We start from the raw sequence: 14806 nt of genomic DNA, 5'->3' as shown, positions 1-14806 counted from the left end.
ACTTAATGTTACTTCAGCATTGTTTACAGAAAGAATCACAACCTAATAACTAAGAGTAGATGGGAAGTTTAGGGCAACGGGTCTGCTTCTCTTTTGACTACTAAAAAGTGCAAATAAGGTTGCATCTCGTTGGGTAGACAAAAGGCATTTTTTTGACTGCAAAACCTAAAATATATAATCAGTTCTGATTTCAGCATGTATTTGTCTAAATAGAGTGTTTATAAAAATGAAAGCATTTTGGCTTCTGTTGCCACAACTGAAATAATAACTTGATAAAATAATACAATTTTAATGATCTGGTATGGTAGGGATGGGGCGGGGTGATGGGGTCTTTTAAACTTTAAGGTAAATCCATTTCTGGTGAGTTGAAAATAAGGTGTAATAGCACACCACAAAGCAATCAAATCACAAAGCAAATAAATCAACTGATGCTGATTTATGACTTGTGGAATGAACTATATCTGGTCTTCAGCTTAATAGTTGCTGGTTTTTGGAAAATACCCTTCAGATACATAGTTGAGACTGGGATCTCTAGAGTTTACTAATCTTTGCCAAAGAAAACGTTTGCTGTATTTAATGCTTCCTTACAGCAACAATTCTTCTTGTTTTGCTTTGAGTTTCAAAAATTAATGATAAAAAAAGAGCAGAAGATATGTTCCTAAACTTCCATGAAAACATGCACAGCATTATTTAAGAAGATCAGTATTATGAGTATCAGGTCTCAATGAGATTTGCAAATCCAGCTGATATTAAAAAAAATAAAATTAAAAAAAAATTTAAAAGGTTTTAGAAATTTGTGCATTCACTATTTTTATAATCAGCATACACATGAAGATTTGTTTTCATATACAGCTATTATCCCTCAGTGAAATAGTCCATTACTACAAGGCAATCATAGAAAATAACTTCTTTACTTATATGAAGAAAATGTTTTTTTTCAGAAAGGGATAAATAATGGCAACGGGTACTTATTTTATTGAGCTTCGTATGCAGTTTTAACTCCAAATTCTACATTTGGAGAAGGTAAAGTTTTATCCCTTGGTTTTTGTGGGCTACTACTGACTCCAGTGTTTCTCTAACAACTTAATCTGTCTCTAAGTTGGCACTTAGAAGGCCAAGAAGAAAATAACATCACAGAAAAAGTCAGGCTTGAGCATTTGCAATATCTGTTGGTAGAGGAGCCATGGAAGTGTAATTTTGGTCCCCTGTGAACTGGAGTAATCATTTGCTGCTACTGTTTCCATTTGTGACACAGACAGAGGTCACACGTTCAGGAAGCAGACAGTAACTGAGACAGTCTAGTCTAGCTTCTGACAGTTACCCATGGAGAACTAGTAAAACCTGTAATTTAAACTGTTCAGACATTTTGATCATAACCTGAATTTTATGTGTTCAGCACAAACAGCTTGAATGGGCAAGCTGCCAATATATATTAACTTGGCAAATGAAACTTAAAATATGAAATAAAAATAATTTAGCAGAATAGTAACAGCAAATTACATTTCAAAGGAAAATGTTATTACATTGTAGTTACAAAAAATCTAAAAATCTGCACTTTAAAAGCCTTGTTCATTATATCCTATAAGTATTATTTCTATGCTATTGCATATATGAGAGATACACTGAATTTATCATGACTCATAGTCTTTTAGACAGACTAATAAATCATTTGAGGACATAAATGTTATGGATAAATGTCTCATTGTTTTATCCATTCTCTATCATGCGAGATTATTCTTGATAAATACTTTTTTTAGTTTTGAAAGAGAAATAATTCCTATTGATTCACAAAGATGCAGCTGAAGTTTTGAGTTGGTTTTGTTTCTTTAAAGCTGGAGCATAACATCTCAAGATAGAATCTTATGAAATCAATGTTTAAAAAACATAAATCCCCATAATTTAGAACAAAGAATATATCAAAGTGACAGCTTACTTTGAAAATTTTTCATCTAAGAGATAAATAACAGTAAATGCCATATAATTCTGTAAGCCGATTAACAACCTAGTTAATCACATAATAAAAATAGGAGTTGCTTGCTCTTCTCCACTGTAAGAACCCTGTAGGCATTAAATCTAGGCAATATGAATCCCCTCCTCAACAAACAAATATTGTTCTTTTAGAACCTTACAGTAAGAAAAAAAGCTAAAATAATCAGCCTCCTCCCATCTCTTAAAAAGAGTGGGCATCTCACAACTTCTGCAAGCAAAAAATACATCCTAGATAAATCTACCCAGACTGCTCGATAATTCATTGGTATGAAAATCATGAATACTCACCTTAAAATGTTCTGTATTTCCATGTGATAAAGAGGATTTGGAAATAGAGCATTTATTATTTTTCTACTGGTCAGAATCAAAAGGCAGCACAGAGGACAACCCCATCAACAAAGACACTGGATAAAACCCTGCTGCCTTTATGGCAAACATTCATCTTGCATGTTGCCACTGAGGTGCAATGGAGTTTCAAGGTAAAACATAGTAGATATAATAATTTTTAGTGCATATAAAGTCTAACTGGATACAATGGGAGGAGGAACCATTGCTTTCACGTTCATAAGAGAATGACAAAGAAATAAAACACTTTATTCAATGCATTTAAACTTTTTCCTCTTACTTCGGGAATGGAAAGACCCAATTACATTGTGGTAAATACTTAAAAAGCCTATATAAAATTTTTGTTAAATTAAGGCAAATTCCATTCTATGTGGAGCCGTCATTCCTGAATCAAGATACAAAGGCCAGCTGGAAATCCCCATGTAAGCTACATGTTCCTTAAGAATATCCTTAAGCTTTACCCTAAAGCTAAAGACTACTCTAATAACTAATCAATGTGCTTTTAAGCCTAAAATCCTAAATGTTCAAAGAGGAACTCTGACGAACAGTGCAGAAACTTTGGTTTCCTGATGCCACCACATAAGCCTCATTTATTGTCATTTCTCTAGATGGCAGCATGAGTTATGTTTATAGCGTAGAAATATACCGTACACAAAGTATATCACACCAAAGGATCAGTTGTTTGGGTTTTTTTTCTTTTTATCTATCAATAATTCTATTTTTCTAAAATTTCTAGAATTTCTAGAAAATTTTCTAGAATTTCTAGAATTTTCTAGAGAATCCTAATTCTCTAGAGCTACAGTGAAGAATATTAACTTTAATCCACCCCATAAAATATTGCAGCATCATCCTACAAAAGATAGACGTGAATACTTTGGCTGTCTTAAATATTATTCATATTACTGTCACACAAGACTTTTTCACGTCAGCAAGGATGAAGTTTAAATAAGAAAATGTTCAGTACTACCCTTCATAAAGAGCAACAGGACAAATAGCTGCATCCCCAGTTTGAATGCATCAGGCTTACTGGTTCCAAACTGCAAGCACAACTGCTGCCTCATCATTCATGTACCATATATTGATGTCTAGTAAGAGTTAAAAGATTCTTATGAAATGCCTGAACAGAACCACAACAAGAAAATAACTGGAACAAAAAAGGAAACATTTTCCCCCATTAATATTTTCAGTATAAACTTAATGAGACAAAATTTGTGGTTCTCATCAAGAAACTAAAGGCTTTATCATTTTGCAAATTTGTGTTTGTAGACTGCTGGTGGAGTGGATTATCAGGCTACCTGCGCTCTCAGATACACAGATGCTGATCCAGGAACATTCATAGCAAAGGAAGAGAAAAAGAAAAGGAGAGGGAGGAAGAGGGCACAAATAGGAGGGGAATTCTGTAATTTGCACTATTTTTGTATTCTCAGCATTCTAGGGAAAACAACAAACCTGGCATAATGAGCTCTATAATGCATAACATATTTATCTAGCTTTGGCACTTATCTTTCTTTACCTTTGAAGTATTGAGAAATTGTCTGTGTAATTAGTTACCACACAGAAAACACTCCTGGCAGTGGTATGCACGGTGATTTTACCCTGGCACATTCCTGCCAGGGAGGAAACTCATGCTAGTTTGTGGGATGTGTGCATCTTTATGCATGTACAACATAACAAACACAAGATAACTTGAAATAAGAATATTTGCCACTGAGATTGTTAAAAAAGACCCCTTTTCTAAGGACTGATTGACAGTTCTTACTATTAAAATCTTATTAATCTAAATGATTACTTTATTGCCTTCTGCAAGAAGTAAGCACTTCAAATGCTGTGATTCTTTTTTCCAAGTTATAAAATAAGTATTAGTCATGACTTGTCATTCTTCATTTTTAAAAATAGGACTATTAATTCAGTTCTACTTTGAAAGATTAAAGCTTGTTCCTTAAATTATTTCATGGCATAACAGTAGGAATTGAGAGTGAATAGGCAAATAATCGATTGTATATGGCACACATATGGACATCACACTAATTCTAAACCAATGTTTCAGTTTTAAATAAGCTAGTTATCTCATTTACTTCAAGTTATTGACATAATCTATTATTATAAAACATGTCCTCCACTATTTTTGTTCAAGTGGCATTTAGACTCTTTCATTCCTGGCATCATGACAGGAAAGAAAAAGAATTCATGTGCAGATAAATTTTTATTGAAAATAAGTTTTTAGCATCTAAGCCACCACAGCATTATGGTAATCGTGTTCACGTCATGCATTACAGAATTACTTCATGCATAAAGAACTATTTTTGTGACATGGACATGCATTTTTATCCACAGACTTAGGGATCTTACTGTTTTCATGGATTTTCATATTTTCCATTACTTGTTTATTTTCATCCCATATATTTTGCCATGTTTTAAAAAAAACCCTAAAAATCTTTATTCAAGTAATTTTATTGGGACCACTACCTTAAGGCGTTACTACAAGAGAAATTTTGCTCCATACTCCAAATGATTTTTTCTTTCAAATTACTTTAGATTGACACATGTAATTTTCTGTGTTTTTTTTTTTTTTTCATTAATTCTATGTTCTGCTGATTTTTTTTCCCTTTGCTGTTCCTTTTTCACCTGTTTCATATGTAGATATAAATCAACAAGAAGAGGGACTTGGACACTCTTTTTTTCTTTTTCTATTTTTTTTTTTTAACAGAACTTGTAGAACTAGAATAAATCAAAATTGCAAAGATATAATATTATTAAATAATTGCTGAAAAACAATTTTAAGTATCAATTAATAGGTGTTAACGCCACATAAAATTTAGCTCTTGTAATGTTCTATCACATGGCATACTTGTAGCACCACTGCAACTATATAGGTTTTAAGTCCTATAAAGGTTAGTGGAGAAACCTAATAGAGGCAGTAATGGGTATACTTAGTCAACTTAAAACCAATGAAACTTTCAGTTCAACTGGAAAATGTGTGGTTATAAACAAATGGTATATATCTGGCTGTGTCATGCTGTGTAAAGAACACACAACATAGGAGAAACTGTCTCAGCAGCATCAAACAAGGTGCCAAAGAGCAACAAAAATACAAGTCAGCAACATATCTCAAATGTCTTTTCTCACAAGTGTCCAAAGGATTCCAAGGAAAGGCTAATAAATCTACTCATGTACACAATAGGAACATGTAGAATGAGGAGTAAAAACTTACTGTGATCCAAGGAAGCGTTCCAAACTGAGGTTCAAACCAATGAAAACCAAAAGACAGTTACTTTTAAAACCTAGGAATATGGAGTTGCTCCCGCCAAAGGTCATGGCAAGTTTCCATTGATATCAGTTTTGTAGGACTGATCTCTAATATTGCAGTTTAATGTGTAATCTATATTACTGTTATTTTTTGGCACACTTCAACTTGGAATGCGGTAGCGTGATATGAAAAGCGTGTTTTGTTTGCAAACTTGGAATGAAATCTGACTTGGACTAGATTGCACAATAAAGAAGCCAGCAAAAAGGAATTTGACACTCACCATTCTGGCAAAAAACTTTAAGTTTCTCAAAAGTAGAAGATAAAAAAAATATTTTGATACTATTATCTGAAATTAAAATTAAAAGGAAGAAAACATAAGTGTTCAACTGTGCCAGATACTGGGATCTTTGCTTAATGATCATTACCTTCCTCAGAATCATATGAGTCTTGCATCTAGAAACACTGCAGAATTAAAAGAAGTCTTACTGTCTAGGAAGCAGAAAAGCTATTAATCCTTTATACTAGTGTGGTCAATCTCAAACTATCTGTGACAAATCCTGTATTTCTTCTTCTTTCTGAGGTATTACTGAATTAATTGAGATTTCTCAATTCCTATTAAGCACAATGCTTAAACACATTCTCAACTCTCTACACATGAGAAAACCTAAATCCTTATCTAAATTTGATTTAAGTTAAGCATAAGTTCATGTCAGAACAAGCACTCTAGTGTTTTGTTGAACTAGGAACTTGACTTCTACAGATGGGAAGGAGCCCCTCTGACATCTTTTGTTCTCATAAGTGCTAAATCCTCAGTTTTATCAGGTTGCAGAGGTGTGCCTTCAGCTAAATAAGGTTAACAGTTATTTGAGAGCAAAAGATACCATTTTGTCAAGTCATTACTCAAGGATAGTACATGTGGAGAGGAAAATGGAAAGAAGCATAGTATGGATCAGACTCTTATCCGAATACTACAGAATAATATGATTAACATACTGCCATTATTATTACCATAATCATATTTAGAGAAGATTAAGAGGATCAAAAATCAAACTTCAATACTATATTTGTACTAAATTCAGCCAGATACTAATCCTAGCAAATATTTGTATTAACAATTAACTTTGTGCTATGGGAGCTAATACACTACACATGAATTCTGAAATACAACTCTGGGTTTGGAAATACTTGTTAACTAAATTAAGTGCTATGGACACTACTGTTCTGTTCAGCCTACTTCAGCAACATCTCTTAGTCATGACTTGGCAATTCAACAATCCTGAAGTCTTTGATCTGCTTCCTGACCCATCAAAGAACATCAGTCAAAACTAAGTGGGAGAAAAGCTGTTTTAACGCAGTGGACGTTCTTTCAAACCAGACTGAGAGGAAGTCATCCTCTCCATTTGTGAAGACTTTTGGTTGCCACCGATGAAAGAAAGAGCAAATTCAGTGGATCCACCACATGCTAATAATAGTTTTGTGCAGTTATTCCACTGTAAATTAGTTATTCCCTGACAGTGTCATAAAAAAGAGTCAGTGCTGGTGAATAAGGAAACATTTTCTCCTGGTAACAGACACTAGCAATTAGCTACAAAATTAAAAAAAATAAAGTCTTTACCCTAATAAAGAGGATCTTCTCTCCCACTCTGTATCTTCCTTGTGAAAGACGCTCCACACAGAACTTATTAGGGCATTTGCAAGGTGGATCTTCAGAAATGTGTTTAACCTGAAAACCAGGCAAGCCATTAATAGAATCTGTTTAACATAGCACGTGTAGCAAAACATTCAAGAAGCTATTTGCCATAACATAATATCACTAGCCAAGCCTTCACTTATGATATTTTCTTAGTTTTTTCCTTATTTTCTTCATATTTCTGTAATCTCAGACTATGGTGCTTCCAATATCAAGAACAATTTTACAGCTGTCACAAGGTAAAAGTAGAGACAAGCATCACAAACTTCAACATAAAATTTGCACCATTTAACTGCAGTCCAGCGATGTGTTAATTTGAATTCAGCATCAAACTTTTGTAGATGTGTTCTCAGTATTTTATGGTGAATCAGCTGAACTGTCAAAGCACTAACATAGCTGACAGGCAAAATGAAGTTATCATAAAGGTAAATTCTCCCTTCTAAATAAATATAATAAATACAAAAGCACCTTGCTTATTGATGAAAGGCCCTGCCTGATACCTTCAATTGGCATTTTCTCACAGTGCACTAACACCTTAAAAAAGTACACAGTGAATATTGTGACATAATCACAAATCTATGCCAAGATGTTCCCCAATATTGCTAACTTAGATGATCTCACCTGAGGGCATTAGTGCAGTCAAAGGTAATTTAAAGCGGCCTCAAGAGCACTCTGCTTTATCATTGCCAAGAATGAGGGCTGAGAAAATACAGATGAAAACTGCTTTCCTGCTCTTTATCAGCTGCATCAGCTTGACTTCAGCCTCCTGTGAAAACTTGGCCTTGCACGTGCTACCAAAGGCATTCATGTTTAGTAAAAGCATATTTTGTACTCTTCAGTGATCTGAAAGTAGCACGGCAATCAATGCCAAAAGAGCAGATCTGGCTGAGAAACTCTTATTTGACATTCACATCGTTCTGCTGTGTAGGAACAGCAGTAACAAGTGTGGCATTTCCATACACTGGTGTTTTCTCTGATGAAAGCTGACCTAGTGTGTCAAACAATGCAAAAATGCCAAGGGAGCTTATCAGAGATTTTGCCCACTTCAAATAATATCCCAAAAACCTTTTTAAATCCAGGTTGCAACACAAGGCCTGTAAAAATGGTCTGAGGTACAAAAACAGTATTTTCAGAATAGCTAATGTATTAAATTCTTAAACAGTTTCAGAAAAAAAAAAAATCAGGGCAAAGCTATGGCACTCTGATAGGTGTCTTAGTTATCTTTAACAAATGAACAGAATAGGCTTCTGAAATACAACAAATGTTTTTCTGCTTTGACATTAGAGTATGTTAAATAAACCTGGGAGAAATTAAAAATTAAGCAATTATTTTTTCTATACTAGAATAATGAGCAAAAATGCTTTTGAAACTAGCCCTGTTAAGCCACTTGGGCTCAGCAGCCCAAATTGGGCATTCCAATTAGTTCTGAAATTGTTCAGTGTAGTTATCTGAATAACTTTATTACTTTGTGGAATATTTTTTTATATTATTCTTAGCTTTTTTTTTTTTTTTTATCAGGACCTGATATTTTTGTGAAAAAAATCATTTTGAAGTAACACTTAGCAGAGGAACTCTATACACAAAAAGCACTCCTCAAGTATCAGATAAATTGTCCTCAGTTTGAATGTATAATCACTGAATTGCTTTAAGATTAATTACTCCAGTGATTTTTATCAATATAGCTGAGTGTTGAGCTTCCATTTCTGGAGAAGCAAACTATTTAAATAGTCAGTGCACAATAGGAATATGAAATCAGTGGCTGATGACTTAAACTCAAGCACAGATTGCTGAGGATGCAGAAGGTGCATTCCTGGATCTTTTGGAGCATGGGACCAAGACTGGGATTGTGCGTAGGGGACTATTTGGCAATGGCCCTCTGAATGCTGCCCCCTGATCTGTGGCTTCTGATAGAATATCCGATGGCATTTATCACTTCTGGAGACACTCCTGAAATTTAAAGCTGTTAATGGGTAGTGTGAACTATGTCTTAAAAGCTGCATCTACCAGGGTTCGTGTAAGCAAGCAAAAACCCAGAGAATTTGGACTTAACATGTTCAGGTTGTTTGCAACTGTCTAAGCAAAATAGAGCCATCTTTGGCCTGTGGAGAATGAAAGCCAACAGCTTTATACTGGTGTAAAACAGGGAATAATGAGACTTCACTGCTGATCTTGCTATTGAGGCTTCCAATATCTTACTGTCCCAAAGGATACAGAAGTACTATCGAGTGGAATTTGGAAATCAAATAAGGAAGCAGAGGGAAGAATTCTATCCTATTTTATTTTGTGTCTGGACTATATGAGCACTGCTGCTGTTTTATGGTGTGAGTGTCTGGGGCAGTGTGGGTCAAGAATCTAAGCTGGACGAATTCCATTCTGTTTCTATCCCTACTGTTTTCCAAATTAAAGGAGGTGGTTGGAGACAACCTTCATACTCTCTCTTCTGTTCCTACAAGATACACAGTCACCACTCTCCCTCTTCCTGAATTCTGTTGAAACATAAGTGAGTGCTTTTGCAAAGTTAAGGAAGAAATTAAAAAAAAAAAAAAAAAGGTAAATGTAATTACTTGCATCGAATAGTACAAAGTAATTCAATAAAATAAATGAACATTATGTTCCATCTGCTCTTTGTAACAAAAAAGTGGCACATGGATTTTTCAAGAAGTGCTTTGTAACTCCCAGGTGGCACATCTACCTTGTAATATAGCAGTTACTATAGTAACTGCTTCTTTTTATAGAATAGATTTGTACTTTTCAAGTTTAACCTCTTCATGGTCTCAAAATGTGTCCTTTTCATCTGATTCCAGCTGTTTCAGATGAACTGCTCTAGGGTTTGCAACAGAGAAACAAACACTACGCTATAGTGCAAAGAGTTTAATTAAATTCAAAGCAAGATGCTTTCTTACTAACAAGAAGGAAAAGAATACTTGTTTTTGCCACATGAGAACCATGCAGAACAGCAGCACAAAAAAATTAGGCTGAGACAACTTAAAAGAGTTTGTTAACATTCTGTGCAAGTCAGACTCTTAGTCCTGACTCAGTCCTTTCTCAGACAAAACACCAAGTGGGAGTTGATGAATAAGAAGTGATCAGAAAAAGAAAATGGAGTAATAAGAAGGGAACTTGGCCCTCAGCACAAAGCTACACTGAACTGCAGCTCTCCTACACGGGGCAACATTTTTTCCCAAATTTCAGGCATAAATAATTGTGGTCAAAAATAAATTAACTCTGTAAGTCTGCAAATCTTTAAAATACAGTGAGAAGTTAAACTCAGGCTTCTGTGTGCTTTGCAAGTAAGTGCATACCAGAATGGGTCAGATAGGAAAAAGCTTCTTCCTCCCACAACTTACAGCATCATCCAACAGTTTCCCTGTGCTCTTTTTCCCAGGAGACTTTGTTGGTGATGGTGAAGGAGATGGAAGTGGGGCTGAAAGTGTTTCCTCTTGTTCAATCTCTTTTTCCAGCTTTATTAATCCAGGAGGCTCCACCCCAAACCTTTTGGAAACATGCAGACAAATTACTAGTCCTTATACAGTATTTACATATCTTAAAACAAAATGATGGACAGAATATATCTTTTCTGTATTGCACTATTGTGCACTAAGAGAATGCTACATACATTAGTAAACATGTATAAAATATATCATTACTGTCATCATTCCCAACTACAACAGGAATTTAATTTACATGGAATCTCTCAGTTGATCAGGTTTACAGGAAATACAGGGCTTTTTTTTCAAATTCTCTGACTAATGACTTATGTGTTAGTGATTTTATGGGCTAATTTATGAACAACACTAAGCCTCAAAAATTGATATATGATGTAGGACAGATTCAAGTTCAGTACATCAGCTTTTTTTTTTAATTCCCCCCCCAAAACAACATCTTTTCAACTTGACAACTTATATTTCATGTTAGTATTTTTCAAAGAAATTCAGATATAAACGAATTAAAGGTTACCCTGGTCTCAACAATGACACTGAATTTACAGAAAAATAAATGGAGATATGGCCAATATGTTTTATAGGCAGATAATGCTTTTTCTAACCAGTTTTTGACAGTTGATCTTCAGATCTCTGTTTACAGTGGCAAAACACTTGTAGCTCCAACTAAAATAAAGCACACGCAACTTTGGCATGGAGCATCTCAAACACAGCACTTGGAGAGCATGGCTCTTTAAAACAATGCCTGCTTTTGAAAGCTTTATGGCAAGTGATTAAGCCAGTATCTCACAGCAAGCAGCAGCGTTTGGACATATGTCAGTCTAAATAAGCCCATCCCATTTTCCTGATCACTGATTATTCCCCTGTTTGTTGGTTTTTGTTTGTTTGTTTGTTTTTCTTTGCCAATATGGAACAAACCCCAGAAAAACAGAAAGATTTCCTTTTTCAGAGGGGTCCAGCTTGGACAAGTTATTATACTAGGTAAGGCTTCCTATAGTCAACTGCTTGCATAAATGAAACCATATTTTCTTCTGTAGTAGAAAAAAACCATAGCCCAGATGCAGAACTATGCAGACTCCAGGTAAAGATCTGGACACTCAAATATTAATCAGTAACAAATACATTATGAAAATCTAAGCTAAATATCATAATGATGTTAAGAGTGTACAGAGAAAGGACATAAAATCATATACTCTCTTTTGTGTTTTTCTGAGAACTATTAATTTAGTCACACTGCTGCCTAGTAAATTAATATAAAGAAAACCAAGAACCAAATGTGTGCTTGTATTGGCGTCTAAGTGGTGCAGTCTGCCTAATGAAAAGCCAGCCAACACTGAAGCAAGCACTTACATACAATCCATTTGCTTCCTGTCTGTCTGCAGATGCCGACAGGCTGTAAATCATTCAATCCCCATTGGGCTCTAAGCCTACACCTGCATGCAGCCTTACTCATCAAATAAAACTCTTCCACCCCGAGCAATGCTGCTGCTTTGCTTCTACTGCTTTTCATAAGCTCCAGTTTTTGCCATTGTGACAGACTCTTAAAAGTTCCCTGTAATTCCAGTATTCTGAATTCTTCCACTGACGAGTTGAAAAAATAAAACTAATGAACAAACATACCCATATTTTTTTAAACACATTCTATCAACCTGAAGCAAAGTTGCTGGAAAGCTGAACTGGTAAAAACCACATCTTCTCTGGGAGGGGCAGAGGTGCAAATTGTGTTCTGGAAGGTATGCTGAGAATTTCCTTTCCTGCTCTTTTCTATCCTTCCTTCTCATAACGCAGATGAGGCAGCACTGGCCTGTAACATGATCCCCAATAGGCTTGTTGGAGCACCACTTCCCAATTTTAGCAAGGAAAAACTGAATGAAGTAGCAGAAAGATCTTGAAATTGCTCAACAGCAATTTCAAAACTTCAGGGGTGTGGGGGGTTGTTTATTTAACCCCCCAGAGTTTGATGGTTACCCACAAATGTAATTCTTTCTACAGAAAAAAAAGAGTTCAGCTGTTCTCTATTGTATAATCTCTGACTTTAAAATACTTTGGGAGAACGTTGGACATGAGGAAGCCAGTGCAAGACTCTGTAGTGTCAATGCCCAATTTCATCCTGTAAGACACTTCATAAATATTCCCACTCAACCAGCGTAACTGCTGACTTAGGGGAGTTACAGGCTCTGCACACTCACAGCAATCTAGCTGGGCAAAGTGTGCTAAGGCTCCTTGTGACAAATAAGCCACTTAGAAGCAGAAAGACATGTTCAAAAACAGAAAAGGGAAAGTAAGAAGTTATTAGGTGTCTCTTACTCTTCTTATTTTTTAAAAACATCCTGAGGCACCTTTCCAAAGGTCTCTACAGCTCCTGTTCTCAAAAGCAGACCCCTAAGACTGTCAACAGACCTAGTTTGCTTCACCAAGCAAGCTTACAACTCACTTCTCTCCTGTTTAAAGCAACAAACTATGCCAATTTAATAAGCTTCTTCCTGTGCTTAGTGGAGGCAACTATCTATTCTCCTTTTCCATATAGTTCAGGTTTACCATAGCTCAAGCAAAACTGGCATCACAGATTTGCTTTTCCATTATATTAAGCTGATGTTCCCCTTCAACAGTTTTTCTGCACTTTGAAAACGTACAAGATCCTAAACATGGGTTGTTTTTTCCAAGAGATATTAGAGCAGTAACAAGTAGACAGACATATGTTATTTTACCTCTAAGCTATAAATGAAAAATACAGTAACACAACAATAATATATAAAATTATTGTATGTAAAATTATATACATGTATCATAAATTTTAAAAAATGAAATATTTTGTATGTAAAGGGACTGATATGCATAATAAATTAAAACATGGTTCAATTATTGACTCAGTATTTGTCTTCAGGCCTGCAACTGAACATTTGAGACATGGTAGCTGAAGTAAAAAAACAAATATGAAGAGCAAGATCCTATCTTGATTCCTTTCTAGATCTTTTGAGAAATCAAATCTCATTGCAAAATAAGATTCTTCAAACTCAGCCAACTTGAGCAGAATCCAAGACTGCCTAACAAAATGTTCTGGATTCCCTGAGGAAGCTGAATACTATCAAGTAACCAACCAAGCTACACCCTGGGTATTAGGTCTTTGGATGCTGGAAGGTCTATCTCCAAGCTGGGGATCTTGCAAGCACAGTTTGTTTGCTCATGTTTTTAATTAAGATTTGTGAAAATCAATTTCATTAAGAACGATAGATCAGAATACCTTCTTATTCATGAGAAGTTTTTGTTTTGGTTTGGGGTTTTTGGTCACGTTAGGCCAAATCCAAGTTTAGAGGTAAAAAAATTCCTGCAAATTGGAAATCAGCTTTTTCTGGCCAATGTTATTCCTATACAAGCTTCCACCAACAGTGAGGACTTCTCTGAAACTTGACCCAGAGATTAATTTCTTCTTAAGCAGCTTCCCAACTTGTTGCATTCACAAAATATGAACAACCATAGTGCAACCATAACACAAAAATACCAGTTCTTAAGCTCACAATAAATAGAGATCTCCTTTGAATTGCTTGTAACCACAAGGAATTATTCTAAAATAAATAAACTACCTGAACAGCAAAGCACTCCTATGTGATACACATGGATGACTGTAACTACGATTTACATGCCAGAGTGGGCAGTAGCACCTCTGTTCATATATTTTTTAGCAAATCTTATGCACTATCGTAGTTTAAAAAATACAAAAATTTTATGCACTATGCTGCAAAAAGGTAAAAAATCACATTCTAACTACTGTCACTCTGATTGTCTAGCAAAAGTCACTGTTGTCTTGACCTGAAAGATAATTCTGCAGTGCATTGAAGGTCAAGCCTGGCTAGAATCATCTGACAGACAGAACACAGACTGTTCACTCAATTCTCATGTTGCTTCTGTTGTTCAAAGTCAGAGCTAAGTTTATTTAAATAAATAAGATTCAGTGTTGCTTAGGTCAAATTTAGGTCTTTTGAAGGTAAATTTATTATCAGTAAAGTTAATGAAATCTGTTGTTTATAGAGAGATCTGACTGTTAGAAGGAGAAACAGCTCAAAGCTTTATTTAGAAAAAAAATTCTTAACTCTTTCC

At 35.1% G+C, this 14806-nt stretch overlaps 1 protein-coding gene across 1 annotated transcript in view; it reads right to left on the bottom strand.

Annotated features, from left to right (window-relative positions):
* The window catches only part of GAS2 (growth arrest-specific 2), a 73580-nt gene that overhangs the window by 25883 nt on the left and 32891 nt on the right, over positions 1-14806 (bottom strand). The window contains exons 5-6 of the mRNA XM_008938354.1: positions 10619-10763; positions 7197-7304 (exon numbers count right to left, since the gene is read on the bottom strand). Of these exons, the coding sequence (XP_008936602.1) occupies positions 7197-7304; positions 10619-10763 (253 nt within the window). The remainder of the gene's footprint in view (positions 1-7196; positions 7305-10618; positions 10764-14806) is intronic.

This window comes from Merops nubicus, unplaced genomic scaffold, assembly GCF_000691845.1.
Source record: "Merops nubicus isolate BGI_N331 unplaced genomic scaffold, ASM69184v1 scaffold15464, whole genome shotgun sequence".
Classification (NCBI taxonomy): Eukaryota; Metazoa; Chordata; class Aves; order Coraciiformes; family Meropidae; genus Merops; species Merops nubicus.
This window is presented reverse-complemented; position numbering and strand designations above follow the sequence as displayed.